The sequence below is a fragment of the Leucoraja erinacea genome, chromosome 13, assembly GCF_028641065.1.
Source record: "Leucoraja erinacea ecotype New England chromosome 13, Leri_hhj_1, whole genome shotgun sequence".
NCBI lineage: Eukaryota > Metazoa > Chordata > Chondrichthyes > Rajiformes > Rajidae > Leucoraja > Leucoraja erinaceus.
The window spans coordinates 33,811,420-33,830,356 of record NC_073389.1 but is presented as its reverse complement, the minus strand read 5'-3'; the positions used below and the strand labels follow the sequence as shown (position 1 = coordinate 33,830,356).

Below are 18,937 nucleotides of genomic sequence, written 5' to 3'. Positions count from 1 at the left end.
CATTTCTAAAATGAAAATTATTTTACATTATAACAATAATCTATATAACATAGCTGTTATTTATTGCCTTTTTAAAAGGCACACTATGATGTATAATTGGTATCACTTTGCTTATCCTTTTTATTAAAGCAGCTTAAATTGTTATTAAATTTTATCAATGTAATTATCTATTGATCAATTAAGACATATAAAGTAAATGATAGGGTACTTATGGAGAGTTGATAAACAAAGATCCTTGGGGTACACACTGCAAAGTTCTACTGTTGCAGTTTTATAAAATATTGGTTAGTCAGTACTTCGGAGCATTCTGTGCTGTTTTGGCCACCACACCACAGGAGGATGTAAATGGACTAGAAAGAATGCAGCAGAGAAACCCACTAGAATGGAAAAATTCAGTTCTGGGGAAAGAATGGATAACTGTGCTGGTTTTGCTTGGAACAAAGGAGGCTGAAGGGTGACCTGATAAGAGATAATAAAATTATAAGAGGCAAAGAGGAAGTAGAGATACCAAGATATGGGGTATCAAAAACAAGAGAGTGTGGTGGGCTGAGACACACCAGCTGTGGCCGGCCAAATACATCACCTCCTCTACACCTGGGATCGTCATTCTGGGCGGCGTTTTCTCGTTGTCACGGAAGCGGAGGTCAGTGTTTTGTTTCCCTCGGGCACTGCCACTCGTTCCGGAAAGCAGGGGCTTTCCCCTGACCGCCGGCAACAGCAGCAACATCAGAACATTCGGGGTCTGTACGATCCCCTCAACTTCAACTCCTGTCGCTTCAAGTAGACCTTTACCATCGCTGACGTCTCACAACCGCTGCTGGACGCTGACTTCCTCCAGGCGCAGTCCCTCCTGATCGACATGAAAGGACAACGTCTCGTTAATTCTGAGACGTTCGAGTCAATCACCTTGCACCATGCCGAATTGACTGGGCCCCTCCTCAGCTCGGTGACCTTCTCCAACAATGAGTATGCCAGGATCTTGGCCGATTTCCTCGACATCATAACTCCCCATTTCACAACGGCCAGCTCCAAGCGCGAGGTGAAGCACCATATCCCCACCACTGGACCTCCACTCCATGCACGTGCACACAGGCTGCCCCCCGACAAACTCCAACTGGCCAAAGACGAGTTCCAGAAGATGCAGGAAACGGGCATAGTGCGCCACTCAGACAGCCCGTGGGCATCCACACTTCACATGGTTCCCAAAGTGTCTGTGGGCTGGAGACCCTGTGGGACGACTGCCGTCTCAACGAAGTCACAACAGCCGACCGGTACCCTGTCCCCCAAATCCAGGACTTCACGGCAAACCTGGATGGTGACAAGGTATTTTCCAAAATCGACCTGGTACGCGGCTACCATCAGATTCTGCTCCACCCAGACTACATCCCCAAGACGGCCCTCATCACCCCGTTCGGGCTCTTTTGAGTTCCTGCGCATGCCTTTCGGCTTCAAGAACGCCGCCCAAACTTTCCAGCGGCTCATGGACACGGTGGGCAGCGGGTTGGACTTCGTGTTCATCTACCTCAATGACATCCTCGTCACCGGCCGCTTTCGCCAGGAACACCGCGCACACCTCCGGCAGCTCAGCCTTGCCATCAACCTGGCCAAGTGTCAGTTTGGCCTCACTTCCATCAACTTCCCCGGCCACCACATCAACCAGCACGGAGCAGTCCCGCTCCCGACCAAGGTTGAGGCCATTCATAAATTTGCCAAACTATACTGTGAAGGGACTCCCAGAATTTGTCGGCATGGTCAACTTCTACCACCGCTTCGCGCCAGCAACCACTGTTCAAGCCCCTGGCCCACAAGCCGAAAGAGCTAGTTTGGGACGACGCGGCCACGACCACGTTTGACAACGCCAAGGAGGCACTGACAAAGGCAACGATGCTGATACATCCACAGGCCAACGCACCAACAGCTCTCACAGCCGTGGGCGGAGTCTGGAACAACTGATCAATGGGAGCTGGCAGCCCCTGGTCTTTTTCAGTCGTCACCTAAGAGCCCCCGAGCAGAAATACAGCTCTTTCGACCGGGAGCTCCTCGCTCTCTACCTGGCCCTCCGGCATTTCCGCTGCTTTCTCGAGGGCAGGGATTTCACAGCTTTCAGCGACCACAAGCCACTCACACTTGCCTTTGTCAAAGTGTCTGAACCTTGGTCAGCCCGACAGCAGCGCCACCTGACCTACATCTCAGAATACACGACTTGCATCCAGCACAGCACATCGCAGGCAAGAACAACCGGGTCGCAGATGCATTATCCCGCACCGCCATCAATGCCATCCACGCTCTGGCCCCATGTGTCGACTACATGGCCGTGGCGGCCACCCAGCGAGACGATGCTTGCCTATCACACCGCCTGCTGTTGGAGGATGTGCAATTCGGGCCCGCTGACACCACACTCCTCTGCGACGTGTCTACGGGACAGCCAAGACCCATCATCCCCACTGCCTGGTGCCGCCGGATTTTCGACATGGTTCACGGCCTAGCTCACCCTTCTATCCAGACAACAAAGGCACTGATGGCAGCCAAGTTCATGTGGCATGTGTTGCGCAAACAGGTCGGCAACTGAGCCAGGGCGTGCATCCCGTCAAACCCCCAAAATTCAGCGACACATCAAAGCGCCGCTGCAGAACTTCGCCCTAACACATCGGTGTTTCGTTGGACCGCTGTCCCCATCCAGACGTGTCACCCACCTCTTCACCATCGTGGACAGATTCACAAGATGGCCGGAAGCCATCCCGCTCTCAGATACATCCACTGCGACCTGTGCATATTCCCTCATCGCTCACTGGATTGCCCGCTTTGGCGTGCCGGCGACATCTCCTTCGACAGGTGTGCAGTTCACCTCCTGTGGTCAGCAATCGCCTGGCTGCTTGGCACTAAGCTGCACTACACAACGGCCTACCGCCCGCAAGCAAACAGCCTAGTGGAACGTTTTCACCGGCACATGAAGGCATCCCTTAAGGCACGGCTCACGGTCCCAGACAGGATGGACGAATTGTTATGGGTCATGCTAGGTATACACACTGCCCCAAATGAGGACTGGCAACTTCCTCGGCTGAGCTGGTGTACGACGCCCCGCTTACGGTCCCAGGGGATTTCATCCCGGCGGCGTGTGGACATCAAGAACTGCCCATGACCATGCTGACGCGCCTCCGTGAGAAGCTAGGCACGCTTTGTCCAGTCCCAACATCCCGACACGGTCTCACTACCACGTACGTCCCACCCAACCTCCAGGACTGCCAATTCTGCTGGTTGCCAACCTCCAGGACTGCCAGGATTTCCTTCGCCGAGATTCACACCATACACCACTGCAAAAGCCTTACGAGGGACCCTTCAGAGTACTGCAATACGACGCCACAGCTTTCATCATCGACATGAGCGGCAGACACGAGACTGTCTCCGTGGACCGTCTTAAGCCGGCACACTTGGACATTGACCAACCAGTGCAGGTGGCACAACCCCGTCGCAGAGGGCGTCCACCATCATGACCAAACCCGCCATCAACTCAACCAGCTGTAACCCCGAACACAGGGGACACATACACAAGATCAGGTCGCCTAACTTGACAGCCTAACCGCCTCCATCACTCCAGTTCTGGGGGGAGGGTCATATGGAGGGCCGAGCCACTTTGGTCTCGAACTTTCGTTCGTCGGGCTCGAGCACTCGTGTGGACCTTGCGTGATTTGGGCCGACCAATCAACGCCGAACTGGGTGTACAGCTGGCGGGGTGCAGCAGACGACAGAGCTAGACTTCTCTTCACAGTCAACACATTAACACACACACCGTGCCCTTTTGTACTAATTGTTGAGCTGTATAGTTTAACTATTAAACTGAGTGTTTATACAACACGTGAACCTCTTCAAGAGACAGGTTTGAAGTGAGAGGAGTTTCAAAGGGGATCTGAGGGGGAAAGTTTGTTTTTCTCAAACTGAGGATGATTTATATCTGGAAGGTGTCAGGGGGTTATGTTGAGAAGGCAGGATACTAGGGTTAGGAGGGAGAGATTGATCAGCCATGATTGAATGGCAGAGTAGACTTGATGGTCAGAATAGTCTAATTCTGCTCCTATCACTTGTGACGTTAGATGCTGCTAGAGGAGATGGTGGAATCAGCTACAGTCATAATGTTTAAGAGGCATTTAGGCAAGCACTTGTATAGACAAGTCATTTAATGATTGAGACACATTGCAAGCAAATGGGATTGGTGTAGATGGGCAATAAAAGTTGCCGTGGACACGGGTTTATGGGACTATTGTTGTGCTGTACAATGCATTAACTCCAGAGAATCCGGGTGCAATGGACATTTGCTTCTTGCTTTCCCTCCCAATTGCCAACAGCAAAGAAGCAGCAAAGTAGATAAAATTACTGATAAAATTCTAACTACAATACTAGTAAAAAAAAATAGTAGAAAAAAAATTTCAGTGTTTTACAATAGTTTTCATTAATATGTTAACAGCATTCACTGTACAGAATTTATTGTCCTGTTTTTAAACACAAAAACACTTTAAAATAATATCATATTACCTTACTCAGATGATGACAAAACCAAAATAATACTTATATTAGTCCTTACTAAGGGACAGAGTTTGTAATATGAGGGGGAAAACTCAGAGAGTAGCGGTGTGGAATGAGCTTCCAGTGGAATTGGAGGAAACATTTTAGGCATCTTGGATGAAAAGGGGGAATGGAGGGTTATCATAGTGCAGGCAGGTATACTAAGGGGTATTTGTTCAGCACGGATAGGGCCGAGATGGCCTGTTTCCTGCTGTAATTGTTATATGGTTATATGGTTATAGTTATATTTATTTTTATAAATATGACCTCCATTCTAAATTATTATATAAGATGTTGACTGAAAAGCATAACAAGAAATTATAAATGCAAGTGCACAAAGTTGGACCTCATAGAATTTAAAATATGAATGTATAATAGTTCGAACTGTTCTGAAAAGAAAGCATCGTTATTTCTTACATGAACATGCATTTGCAAGGAATTAAAACAATAATGACACAACCCATTGATGATTAAGATTTAGTTTTAGGTGGCAGAAAATTAAACATTGTTAGCAGTATCCCTTAGTTCTTAGAATAAAATAATAGTTGATGGCGTAGGTAACATTTAAATCAAGATTTCTAAAAGGAATACAACAGTTTACACAAATATACTTTAAAGACTTTAAAGTATCTGAAGGTAGTATTATGTAGAATGTGTATATTTAACGTAACCCATATCTGATGCATAAACGGGTAGTTTTCAACAGTAATTCACAGGTAATTCTGTAATTTAAGAATGTAGGAAACTGAAATGCCACACCAACCCAGACTGAGTTGATGTCTTGTTATAGGAATTAATAAAATCTGTTCCATATTTTCTGCATTATGTGGTATTCTTCAAAATATGTTGTGAACTATGAAAGAAAGCAAATAAGTTGGTGCCACAACTCATCCATGATTTACAGGCTTATTGAGTATAATTCAGAATTGGTAGTGGACAAGATTAACATTTGACAATTGCAGTCAGGTGAATAGAATGAAACCGTAGAAAATGGTTTATTGGCCAAGTGGAACATTTTTTACGATTTATTTCTTGAATGAATACGAGGAAAGACAAATCCACATTGATTACAAGGGTTTTGTCGGAACAATACTCTTCAGAGGCTCTTCACAGGCAGCACGATTAGAGGTTATTCTGAAAACATGATCATAAAGGATGATAGAGTAGTATAATGCAAGGTAGACAAAATTGCTGGAGAAACTCAGCGAGTGCGGCAGCATCTATGGTGCGAAGGAAATAGGCAATGTTTCGGGCCGAAACCCTTCTTGAGTAGTATAATGCAGCCTGGTTCCACACTGCACTAGCTACTGAATAGTTTTTGTTCAACCAAGATACTGTGGTGTAAATGTAGAGAAACAAAGAAGAGCTGGATGCTTAAGTTAGCTGCATGTAAAGTATAGAAGACAAGTATAAATAGGACTGGAATTCGAAAATGTGTAACTACAGAAACTAAAACAAAAACAATTGGCCATGAGTTACTGAAATTGGAAGAATATTTCTAACTGCTTTCTAATTTGGTGAAAAAAATTCACGGATAAGAAATTGATGCACAACCTGCATGGGAGATGCATGCATGAAGCACACAGATTCTGTGGAAATTTACCTCCAAACGTTTACAACAATTAGTGCCAAACTAAAATGTGAGGGTTGCAAACATATCCAAAGGGGTATGAATTGTAGAGAAACATTAATTCAGAATTTAAATCCGAATTTAATGTTCGAATGGAAAAGGAACTTGCTACTCTTGCCTGGATTTCCTTTATTCTAATAGACTTTACACACCTTTATTATATCACTAAAAAGCACAGTAAACTGCAAAGGAGGCCATGGACAAAGGATTGCCCACAGAATAAGAATTTAAGATTGGAATCACCTCAAAATTGAATTTGACAGAAAACATCAGATATTGACTAAGGTCCCTATCCTTGGTTCCGATTGTTCCTCACGATTCCATCCTGACCACAGCTCGTTCTCCTATCCTATCCCACAATGACAAAATGCAAAAAGAAAATTATACCAATAAATGAGAATTCTTCTAGGTAACTGGATTAATTTGAGGGATCCTATGGGGTCAGAAAAACATGGTCACGTGCCAGTAAATAACAAATAAACTGTCGATATTCAATTTAACATTGATATATATTCTATTGAAGTAATCTGTGTTAATTTTCTTTGGTGAACAACGAGGAAGATTTGATAGCCGGGCCACTTCCTGATATTGGTATCATGTAGGAAAATTTCAGGAAATTGTTCAATTGTTAATAATTCAATAGTTCAAAGATAATACAAGAGCACAAGAATGGCTTCCATCTGATATCGTGTAATATGGCATCAATGTGTAAATATAATGAGCACGAGGCATCCGGCACACAGGTACCTCTGAGGTTACAACAAAGAGCAGGTCTCGGACATCATAACCTGACAAGAATACGACATTAAATTTTAAATTCTGGGAGTGAAAAAGTTTATCAAATTAAGGACTCATGCAGTTATTGTGAAATGTTATTATTAAACAATATTTACTGATAACAGTCGATCAGCAATTGAAATTAGAGTTGCATGCAATTTGGATTTCTAACATTCAGAAGACTTCTTTTTGAGTTACTAATGAAATTAGGACAACTCAAAGTAACATGGAAATGAAACATCAAGAACAAGATCCAAAGATGAATAATGGTAAATAGAAATCTGCAAGTTTTTAAAAAATCCATGATGTCTTGGTTATATGGAGTACTGCAGCATTGGGACTTTCTTTGTAATATAAACCAAACAGAAATTCAATTTTGCAAACTAATAGACTGGGATAATTATGCTATGCTACTTTCCATGTACTTGCAAAATTGCTGTTGAAGACCTTTGAGTCACAGACTTGAGGTCTGTTTGCCGTTATGATTAACATGCAGACACTAAAATCCACATTTTACTTATAGGCTGTTAACAGCCCATCTACCTAATAATGTGTTTAATCGAAAGAACAAAATACTTATCTATTTAAGAAATAATTAAGCTGACAAAGTAAAGGTTCAATACAGCAAAGGTGAACTAGCATGTGCAAACATACAGACTTGGTACCTACACAAAACCAACACTACAACTCACCTTGCAGCTTGCACAGCACTCAGCTGAATAACTGGATTTTCATTTGTTGCATTCTGCAATTAAAAAAGAGAATAAAGTTAACTTTTCATAGTTAGATAAAGTTAGATAGAGCTCTAGGGGCTAGTGGAATCAAGGCATATGGGGAGAAGGCAGGCACGGGTTATTGATTGGGGACGATCAGCCATGATCACAATGAATGGCAGTTCAGGCTCGAAGGGCTGAATGGCCCCCATCTTGCACCTAGTTTCTATGTTTCTATAGTTATCAAAAATAACAGCCAACTCCTTTATTTATAATTTTACTTTGCTTTAGAAATAAGAAATTGAAAACCTCAAAATTTATGAGGTTCTTTGCTTAATTATACAGTTTTTAAAAATATGAACACTGGACTAAACATAATTTTGAAGTCATAATGGACATGTAAAAATGTTTTATCACAAAGACAAGTGAAATGAAAGACTAATTAAAGGAATCAAAACTGGCTGAGACTTTAGGGCATGGTGTTGAATTGACTTAATACATTATAAACTACTTTGCATTCAGTAGACTTGATTAGTTAAACGAGACAAAGAGACTGTGAAAAAGGGCACTATGATCTGATACCACCACAATGACTTGCTGCACTAATTACCATTACAGAAAATAAGAATTTATAGTGTTATTCATTGGGAATGAATAGCTGCAACAGACGAGGGCTGCACTATTTTGTTGCACTCGTATCGAGTGATGGTGACATAAAAATGGCAAGATTCAAACCATTTTACAGGTAGTTCTGCTATAATGCAATAGTTACGTTTCTAAGAAACCTCATTATTAGAAAATCATGTTATAAAGACAATTGTGTCAATGGGGTCAGGGAGTTAGGGACTAGAGTAATTTTCCCCATAACATTATCAAAAATCCTTTCAATGTTACTACAACCTAAAAATACTAAAGGCTGTATATTACGTTAATATTGTTGCACAAGTGTCAGCAAAACTAACAGCAGCTTTTAAGAAACAATGGTCTCTTATTACTGTGGGGAGGTTACATAGAAGCAGGGTTTTTTTTCCTCATGTACTGTAATAAAACCAAGACAACTTTTCTGCCTATCAATTTCCAAAGTAATGTTTAAATAGTTCTCTAGTTCCCAATTAAAATAACATTGTAACCAATTCACCCCCTTATTTTTGAATGGGGCTCACAAGGCTGAATTGTCTATTCCTGCTTCTGTTTTTTATGCTTGTATAAAAACTGCTCAGTGCATTTTCTGCTCTTTAATGACACAAAATATTCATTGAGTAATTTTCCTTCTAAAGAACAAGCAGAAATTGCACTTTATTAACAACTTTAAAGGTCGAGATCTACTGAATCGGAAATAATATAAATTGCAATCTTCTTGTAAATTAACGGAATCCTAATTTTACCACCAAAAATGTAAATTAACTCTTCTTACCTGAAGTATGGCATCTAATGTTATATTTTGCTAGAAAGGAAATTAAAACTAGAATTAGATGACGCAATTTTTAGAAACATTATTTTCAGTGCTATAAAACTCTGCATCATATCTCAGAGTTCATAGTGTACATTCATAGTGTCCAGAAGATCACAAATCTTCCTTAAAACATTTACCCTTTCAGATTTACCAGCTGCTGCTATATCAGAGTAGAATGGATTTCACATTCTAACCTATGAAATACCAATTATTTTTAACATTATTAAATTAAATAATCTTTAAAACTGTCCAGTGTCCCATGCGTAAACCCCATTAAGCTTCAGATTTTCAATGAATAACTTTTAATGTCAATAAATTTAATCATTCCCCAGATCATGATCAAACATGAATCAACTAACAACTAATCAAACAATCATGTTTGAAAGAACACCAGAATAACAGAAAGATAGCTACACATGAAAACAGAAAATGCTGGAAATATTAATCTAAGAAGACGAAAATACTGAACATTTGGCCATAAGAATCTTGGTGACTAATTTAACAATCAAACATTTTTTCAATTTTAAAAACCTAAAACTAGTGAAATGGCACAAAATCACAATGCTTATGCTTCAACATACTCTTTCTTCTGTAAATACATTTGTTATTATTGAGTTGAATCATGCTGCAAGAGCTGCATCTACAGCTGTAGAAAGATAATAAAATATCATTTGAGTTACACCATTGTCTGGAAATGTTGTGCAAAGTAAGTGGGATAACGCATTCAAGTTATTTAACATTTTGTTTGGACATCCCAAAATGTTATGCATTAACATTGAAGAGAACTAGCAAATTGCTTTAGTGAAGGCATCTTGCTAAAAGATGAATTCGCCCCGACCGACCTGAGCGCGCATTCTGCACCATGAGCCATGATCATATTGGACATCAAGGACCCACACCAGCCTGGCCACATACTCATCTCCCTGCTACCTTCTACCTGCTACCTTCAGGTAGAAGGTACAGGAGCCTGAAGACTGCAATGACCAGGTTCAGGAATAATTACTTCCCCACAGCCATCAGGCTATTAAACTTGGCTCAGACAAAACTCTGAACATTAATAGCCCATTATCTGTTATTTGCACTTTATCAGTTTATTTATTCATGTGTGTATATATTTATATAATGGTATATGGACACACTGATCCGTTTTGTAGTCTATGCCTACTATGTTCTGTTGTGCTGAAGCAAAGCAAGAATTTCATTGTCCTGTCAGGGACACATGACAATAAACTCACTTGAACTTGAAATTGTAACTTAAAGTCAATATTACCACTTACAGCTTTGAAATCTCCATCCAAATCAGAGTCTTCTAAACTTTCTTCTTGTGGCACATTTCTTTTCTTGAGTAGATGTTCATCTCTTTTATTCTGTAAATAACAGAAAAGTCGTTGAGAGGACATGTGCATCACTTTTATTTATTTTGTGCTCACTGCTCAGTTTCACATAAAGCAAATGGTGAAATAGATTCACATAATTTGAAATTAGAATTGAATTTAAAATGTTTAAATTTTACCAACTTTCTCCAGGGCAAGAGAAAATAAGAAGAATTAAGTTGAATTCAATGGTTGATATACTTTTGTTGAACACAACTTTGATCTAAGCTGATCATTAAAGGGCATTCTCAAATTTAACAAGCCACATACCAGAATATCTACAGTTTATAGGAAGTTTAATCAAACGTTCCAATATATTGGCTTAATGATAACCTGTTCAACTCAAAATAGCATGGATTCAAACTCCAGATTAGGACTTCAATACATAACCTAAACCGACAATTCATTCACAAACCCTGGCCTGAATGGGGTAAGAAATAGGCATGAAAAAAATTAATAAGCACATCATGAGGAAGCAAAGAATGTAGAATCACAGAGGAGTATTTGCCAGCAGCAAAGAGTGGGGGTATTTAAGCTATGATTTATCAGTTTTAAATCATCAAAAAGAGGTGGCAAGGAGGAAGAAGCGCCCAAATCATAGAACAGTACATGGGAGATGACACAAAAAGCTGGAATAACTCAGTGGGAGAGGCAGCATCTCTGTCTGGAGAGAAGGAATGGGTGAGTTTCAGGTCGAGACCCTTCTACAGACTGGTTAGGGATAAGGGAAACAAGAGATTTAGGCGGTGATGTGGTGAGAAATAGAACAATGAATGAAAGATATGCAAAAAAGTAACGATGATAAAGGAAACAGGCCATTGTAAGATGTTTGTAGGGTGGACATGAGAAGCTAATGTGACTTGGGTGGGGGAGGGATAGAGAGAGAGAGAGAGAGAGAGAGAGAGAGAATGCCAGGGCTACCTGAAGTATTCATGCCACTGGGCTTTAAGCTGCCCAAGCAAAATATGACATGCTGTTCCTCCAATTTGCGTTTAGCCTCATTGGAGGAGACCGAGGACGACAAGGTCTGTGTAGGAATGGGATGGAGAATTAAAGTGTCCAGCAACCGGGAGGTCAGGTTGGATCACGCGGGCTGAGCAAAGGTGTTCCGCGAAAGTCTGCACCTTGTCTCACCGATGTATAAGAGTCCACATCTTGAACAACAGATACAGTAAATGAGGTAGTGCAAGTGAACCTCTACCTAACCTGAACGGACTGTCGGGGTCCCTGGACAGAGTCGAGGGAGGAGGTATAGTGACAGGTGTTGCATCTTCTGCTGTTGCAGGGGAAGGTACCTGGGGAGGAGGTAGTTTGGGTGGGAAGGGATGAGTTAACCAGGGCATTGCGGAGATAGTGGTCTCTGCGGAAGGCGGAAAGGGGTGGAGATGGGAAAATGTGGCTGGTGGTGGGATCCCGTTGGAGGTGGTGGAAATTTTGGATTATGTGTTGTATTCGACGGCTGATGTGGTGGAAGGTAAGGACTAAAGAGACTGTCTCTGTTGCAACTCGGGCGATGGGGAGCAAGGGCAGAGCTGTGGGGTACCGAGCAGACACGAGGTAGGGCCTCTTCTATGATAGGAGAGGGGAACCCCCGTTCCCTAAAGAATGAGGACATCTCAGATGTTCTAGTTTGGAACACCTCATCTTGGGCACAGATGCGGCGCAGACAGAATCATTGGGAAGTTGAGTCTTTGCAGGAAGCAGGGTGTGATAAGATGTAGTCAGTGGGTTTGTAATAGACATCAGTCAATAGCCTATTGTCTTGTGATGGAGACTGTGAGATGAAGAAAGGGGAGGGAGTTGTCAGAGATGGTTCAAGTAAATTTGAGTGCAGGATGAAAATTGGTGGTGAAGTTGATGAAGTCCATGAGTTCTGCATGGGTGCAGGAGGTAGCACCGATGCAGTAATCATTGTAACGTAGATAGAGTTCAGGGATTGGGCCAGTGTACGCCTGAAATTCAACATACCCTACAAAGAGGCAGGCATAGCTGGGGACAATGTGGGTGCCCTTAGCTACAGCTTGGACAGAGGAAGTGGGAGGAGTCAAAGGAGAAGTTGTTGAGGGAGAGGACCAGCCCCGCTAGGTAGAGTAGAGTGTTAGTTGAGGGAAATTGGATGGTTATTATTTGAGTGCCCATTATATCCCGCAGTATTGGGATATTCGAGGGCACAAATCTAGCGCAATGTGGATGTTCTAAACCAGCGCGTTCACAGGAACCCACTAGAAAGCTGATTTAAATTGACTTTAATTTACAGCAATTGAACACTAAATTCCTTCCTTTTGGCCTATAAATTAATGTAAATGAGATTTAAAAATCATGTTTTATTGTGAATTATTTGTGAATATTATTTGGACACTTAGGCTATTTAAAAATGTTAATCATTTATTAAGAAATAGATAGATGTTTAGATCTAGTAATTGAAGTTTGAAATTAGCTCCAATTGGGTAACTAACTAATTATATGCTTTAATTTCAGGTCATCCAAGTAAGATTGATTTATATTTGTTTCAGAATGCTTCAATCTATGATAACTGAAAATTTCATTCAGTTCTGTTAAGTTTTAAGAAAGTTATGGGCTTTTGACTGTCCACGATCACAGCTTTTTTGTTATGTCCATAGAAAATCAATAGGGAACAAGATGCTAATTTCCGAGTATGAAAATGGCCATAACTTTTTAAATACTTGAGATATGAAAGTGAATTTGGTGTCAAATTAAACTTCTTTTTATGCTTTATCTGATGGGATAAATTGCAGACTTGATTTTTAAAATCTCAAAATTTTGTAGCATTGCTAGATGAAGTCGAGATACGTGGAAATCATTTCCGTGGGACAGGAGCAGGCAGAAGCAATGGGCCTGCCAGGGCAGTTGTGTTTATGGATTTTGGGGAGAAGTTAAAACGGGTTGTGCGAGGCTGGGAAACGATAGGGTTGGAGGCTGTGGAAGGCAGACAGCCATCAGTGATGAAATCAGTAATGATGTTTGAGATTAAGGCCTGGTGCTCATCTGTGGGATCATGGTCCAAAGATAGTAGGAGGAGGTGTCTGAGCGTTGTCGCCTGGTCAGCCCATTCCTTCTCTCCAGAGAAGCTGCCTGTCCCGCTGAGTTACTCCAGTTTTTTATGTCTATCTTCGGTTTAAACAAGCATCTGCAGTTCCTTCTTAAACAGTACATGGGACATGGGCGATTGATATCTCCCAAATAGCACAAAGTAAAACATGACAGTAAGGTCAAGGAAGCTGAAAGATTCAAGCTCAGATTACATCCTCGCCACAATCTTGTTTACCTTTTCCTTTTCTCCAGAGATGTTGTCTGACCCACTGAGTTACTCCAGCGTTATGTGTCTATCTGTTTTTAAACCAGCAGCTGCAGTTGCTCCTTACAATACTTTTACTGCAGCTAACTGAATGTACTAAGGATTGTTAAGTGAGTCCAAATGATTCCGACAAATACATGGTTCTTGCTATAGTGGGCACAGTCAATGCCCATCCTTAAAGATAGTGGTCAGCCTTCTCATATCCATTACATATTGTGGTTCAGTGAAACAGCAGGAGTCTGGAATAACTGGATTGTGCAATTAAAAAGACTGACATGGACCCAATGGGCTGAAGAGCCTCCTTCTGCACTGAGACAATTCTATTACAGAGCAATAATCGACAAACATGATGGGAATCACATGGGTCAGGGGCAGTCCATGTGCAAATGTCAAATGCTCTCATATTAAGCTATAACATGTTTATGTATAACCCAGTCTGTGAAAGCATGTGGTGGTGGGCGAGTGCGATTTCAACTGGATTCTAACTACAATCTCACTGATTGCACTTAGATTACTAGTCCACTAACAAATACCACTAAAAAACATCATATCTGCACTGTATTATTGAAACACTACGAGTTGCTACACATTGTAAAGAATTGCAATACAAATTTTTAATGCTGGAAATACTCAAAGGGTCTGCATCTGAAATATTGGAAAAGGGTCTGCATCTGAAATATTAAATCGTATTCTCTTTTAACAGATGCTGCCCGATTCACTTTTTTCCCCAGTATTTTCTGCTTTAATTTCAAATTTCCACCAGCTGCAGTTTATTTTTACATTTCTATTACTGTAAATAACTTCATAATTATGCATAATCAAGCTCAATGCAAAGGTGACAACTGAATCTCAAATGCTTGTCACAATCCCAGAATTGTAGTTAATTACTTTAAAAGCCCTACATGATTAACCTGATTATCTCCAGCAATGCTACAGTTCATTTTATGCATAGCTAGCCAAGCAAACTTTTCACATTCAAAACTAGAATAAATTTAATCTTTGCGATAGTTCCTACTTGCCTGCCAAAACACATTTACCTGAACTAAATACCAATTTTCGTTTCGCCGAACACCTCCGCTCGGTCCGCAATAACCAAGCTGACCTCCCGGTGGCTCAGCACTTCAACTCCCCCTCCGCCTCCGACCTCTCTGTCCTGGGTCTCCTCCATGGCCACAGCGAGCAGCACCGGAAATTGGAGGAACAGCACCTCATATTCCGTTTGGGGAGTCTGCACCCCGGGGGCATGAACATCGAATTCTCCCAATTTTGTTAGTCCTTGCTGTCTCCTCCCCTTCCTCAGCCCCCCTGCTGTCTCCTCCCATCCCCCAGCCTTCTGGCTACTCCTCCTTTTCCATTTCTTGTCCCCACCCACCCCCGGCCCCCGATCAGTCCGAAGAAGGGTTTCTACCCGAAACGTTGCCTATTTCCTTCGCTCCATAGATGCTGCTGCACCCGCTGAGTTTCTCCAGCTTTTTTGTGTAACCACCAATTTTATCTTGTAGTATTAGTCATTAAACCACAAAAAAAGAAAAATCTAACAGGGTGGCAACTGGATTACATAATTGTGTCCAGCTTGATAAAAATACAAAATATACCATTCATATACATTTTAAACAGAGCTTCTTGCCTCCAATAGCAGGCAGACAAATCAACGCAAACATTTGCTCTCAAATTAACATGAAAGTAATCAAACCAGTTCTGATTAGAATGATCATTCCTGTTTCAATAACCATGGCTATGTGTACATAACCCATGATTCCCAAATACAGTAAATCCTTGTTATAAACGTCCATAAGGGGAGGGGAGGGGTGTGGTGTCCGTTATTGCCGATTGTCTGCTATGACCGAGTAAGGTATTATCATTTAAGTAGTAGAAACAAAGAACTGCAGATGCTGGTTAATACTCCGGGTCACAAACTGCTGGAGTAACTCAGCAGGTAAGGCAGCATCTCTGGAAAAAATGGATAGGTAATATTTTGAGGCAAGGACTGTGTCAGTCTGCTGAGTTACTCTAGCACTTTGTGTCATTTCACCACATAACTAGGTGCCACTGACGATGATCTGCACCAGCGACCCCTTCTTCCACAGTTGCCACACCGTCCAGTTAGTACAACTGTTGTTGCGGCTCACGTTGTACCCAATGGCTGGCAGTGCTTTCTTTAGGCTGCCGCCACCGACTAGACATGCTCGGTCACAATGGGGCTCCCTTCCCTCACACCAGCTGCTGCTTGCTCCCGTTAGCCATTTCCTTATCCACTTCCTGCCCCACCATTGTCTCCACCTCCTTCTCCCGCCACTTTGTCCACTCTGCCGCTCCCTCCTCCACCGCCACCTCCTCCTTTTCTGCCGCAGTCGCCGACATCCTCCAAGGTGGAGTTTGTCAGTGACTCCAGAGGAGAATGAAGAGAAGGCGGAGGTGAAGGGGAGGAGAGGTAGAGTGGACAAAGTGACAGCCTATTGGAAGAAGCGGCAAATGTTGAGAGGGGTGACCAAGTGTTTTCTGTCCGTGGCAGTAGCTTGAAGAAAGTGACCGCAGTGACCGTCGGCCATGCTGAGGTTTTTCAAGTGTGCTGAATGATGGCATCAGAGCTTGTGTCATATGGACAGCATGAGTTTGCAGAATAGGTCTACTCAGATGAATAGTAGATTTAAATCTGTGACTGTTAATTATTTTCTTTTAGATATTGCATTCTCAAAAAAGTGTATAGATATAACAACATCACATTATAATTTTATCTACTTTTAACATTCACCGTATGACCCAAAATAAAAACAGAGAATGTTAGAAATTTAGCAGGTCAGACAGGATGTATTCTCAACAAATTCTCAACAAATGTTTACTTTATTTTTGATCTATTAAGACCGATGGCACTGCTACTTCAGGCATGCCTGACAAAATGTGGAGGCACTCATTATCTGTCCATTTCTTGGGATCAGCTGGGAAGGATAACATTTCCATGTTTTGGCAGACAGTCCAAGCTTCAATGTATAACCATTGTACTATATTTCAAAATGGTACTATACCTGATGCATACAATTTTGAACGTTTAGATATTGCAGATTCACAGCATGGACAATGATGCCCTGAATCCATCATGACTTCATACAAGAGCAATTCATAGTCCCAATCCCTAGTTTCTCCCTGCAAACTGATTCCTTTCAAATATTTATTCAGCTCCCATCTAAATGCTAAAGTGGAATCTGCCTCCACTAGAATTTATGGCAGTACATTTGAGATTCTAGATATTCATTGTCTAAAAAAATATTTGTTTAAGAAGGAACTGCAGATGCTGGAAAATCGAAGGTAGACAAAAGTGCTGGAGAAACTCAGCGGGTGCAGCAGCATCTATGAAGCGAAGGAAATGGGCAACGTTTCGGGCTAAAACCCATCTTCTCGTATAACTTAAAGGCCATTCTCACGTTGCGAGTTGACACAAGAGGTAACCAGTTAAACCTCGTGGTAATAACGTACGATTAGCGTACGGCATTCGTGGACGCAACGTAGTGCATCGTGGCGCTAACGGCAGGTACTCGTGTAACTTGTCGACTCTTGCAAAAAATCAAACATGTTTGAAATTTTCCACGAGTCAATTTTACTCTTGTGGTTAAGAATTGAAACATTTTAACTCGTTGTAATAACGTAGTGCTCCGTGCGTTTACCTTAGTGTATCGTGAGTCTACCGTGGGAACTCTTTAACTCAGCAGGCAGGCAGCAGCAGATTGTGGATCCCTTCAGTTTCCCAGCGACAATCACCTGCCATAACGCGAGAGAAATCATGCACTGTTGTAGGTCTCCTTTGCACTTCGGTGTTTCTGTTTTTCTCCACTCATTGTTGGCCCTATCTGTCACCACCCCCACCTACGCACCTCTGCTTCCCGGCCATGTGTGTGACCCCTTCCCTCCCCAGCTCCCCGCCCATTGCACCGGCGAGGGGGCTTTGCACTGTCTTCACGTCGGCGATGCCAACAGGTCCGTGCCAGTCGCCCCGGGGAAGTCGCTCCCTTCAGTTTCCCAGGGGGTCGGGACGGGGCTGGAGTTGGGAGGGAAAGGTGGTGGTGGGGGGGGGTGGGTTAGGTGAGCAGGAGAGTGGGGCTGTTTGCAGTTGCAGAGGGAGGGGGCAAGGGCGGTACAGTTCCCAGTCTCAGCTCCTGTCCAGGGGGTGGCCGGAGACGTCAGGACCAACGGGACACCGACCCCCAGGCCCACTGAAAGCACGGAGATCCCAGAGACCCACAGCCAGCAGCAACTCCAGCCCAGCCCCACTCCAACTCCAGAGGAACACGCTCCCCGTAGGGGCAGAAGCTGATGGTGTGCAAGGTACGTCTTGTTCTTGGGGTGGCGGATGAGGGGGCGCAGCTCGGGCTGTGGGCGAACTGCCACTTGTCGCCGTAGCGGCCCATCGGGGAGCGGATTCCTCTGGAGTTGGAGCGGGGCTGGGCTGGAGTTGCTGTTGGCCTCTGGGTTCTCCGTGCTTGCAGTGGGCCTGGTGGTCGGTGTCCCGTTGGTCTTGACGTCTCCGGCCACTGCCCTGGACAGGAGCTGAGACTGGGAACTGTACCCCCTTTGCCCCCTCCCCCCGCAACTGCAAACAACCCCTCCCCCGCTAACCTAACCCCCCCCTTCCCCCCCCCCCCTCCCCACCTTTCCCTCCCAACTCCAGTCCCGTCCCGACCCCCTGAGAAACTGAAGGGAGCGACTGCCCCGGTGCGACTGGCATCGACCTGCTGGCATCGTTGCCGTGAAGACAGTGCAAAGCCCCCGCGCCCGTGCAATGGGCGGGGAGCTGGGGAGGGGAGGGAAGGGGTCACACACATGTTGCCTGAATCTGACGCCAAAGCTTTGGGATCGTTGCCCTTCGTGTTGGTGTGGAGGGGGAAGGGGGGTATTGTGTTGTTTGATCGCCCCCTACTATCCCAGGGACAGGGAGACACAGCGGCTTTTGAAACTGGTGGGCAATCACTTCCAAAGTTCTGCCCACACAGTCAGTACACCTATCCTACACTTGTCTCCCGCACTAAGATCACCCCGCAGAGAATGATCCCAGCCTAACCCAAGAGCCATGTCACCCCAGACAGATTAATGACGCCCCCCCCCCCCCCACCCAACCTCTCTCCATCT

General features: G+C 43.4%; 1 protein-coding gene across 1 annotated transcript in view; it reads right to left on the bottom strand.

The window, feature by feature from the left end:
• The window catches only part of kpna3 (karyopherin alpha 3 (importin alpha 4)), an 88,447-nt gene that overhangs the window by 50,342 nt on the left and 19,168 nt on the right, over positions 1-18,937 (bottom strand). The window contains exons 3-5 of the mRNA XM_055644867.1: positions 10,408-10,497; positions 9,092-9,121; positions 7,657-7,709 (exon numbers count right to left, since the gene is read on the bottom strand). Of these exons, the coding sequence (XP_055500842.1) occupies positions 7,657-7,709; positions 9,092-9,121; positions 10,408-10,497 (173 nt within the window). The remainder of the gene's footprint in view (positions 1-7,656; positions 7,710-9,091; positions 9,122-10,407; positions 10,498-18,937) is intronic.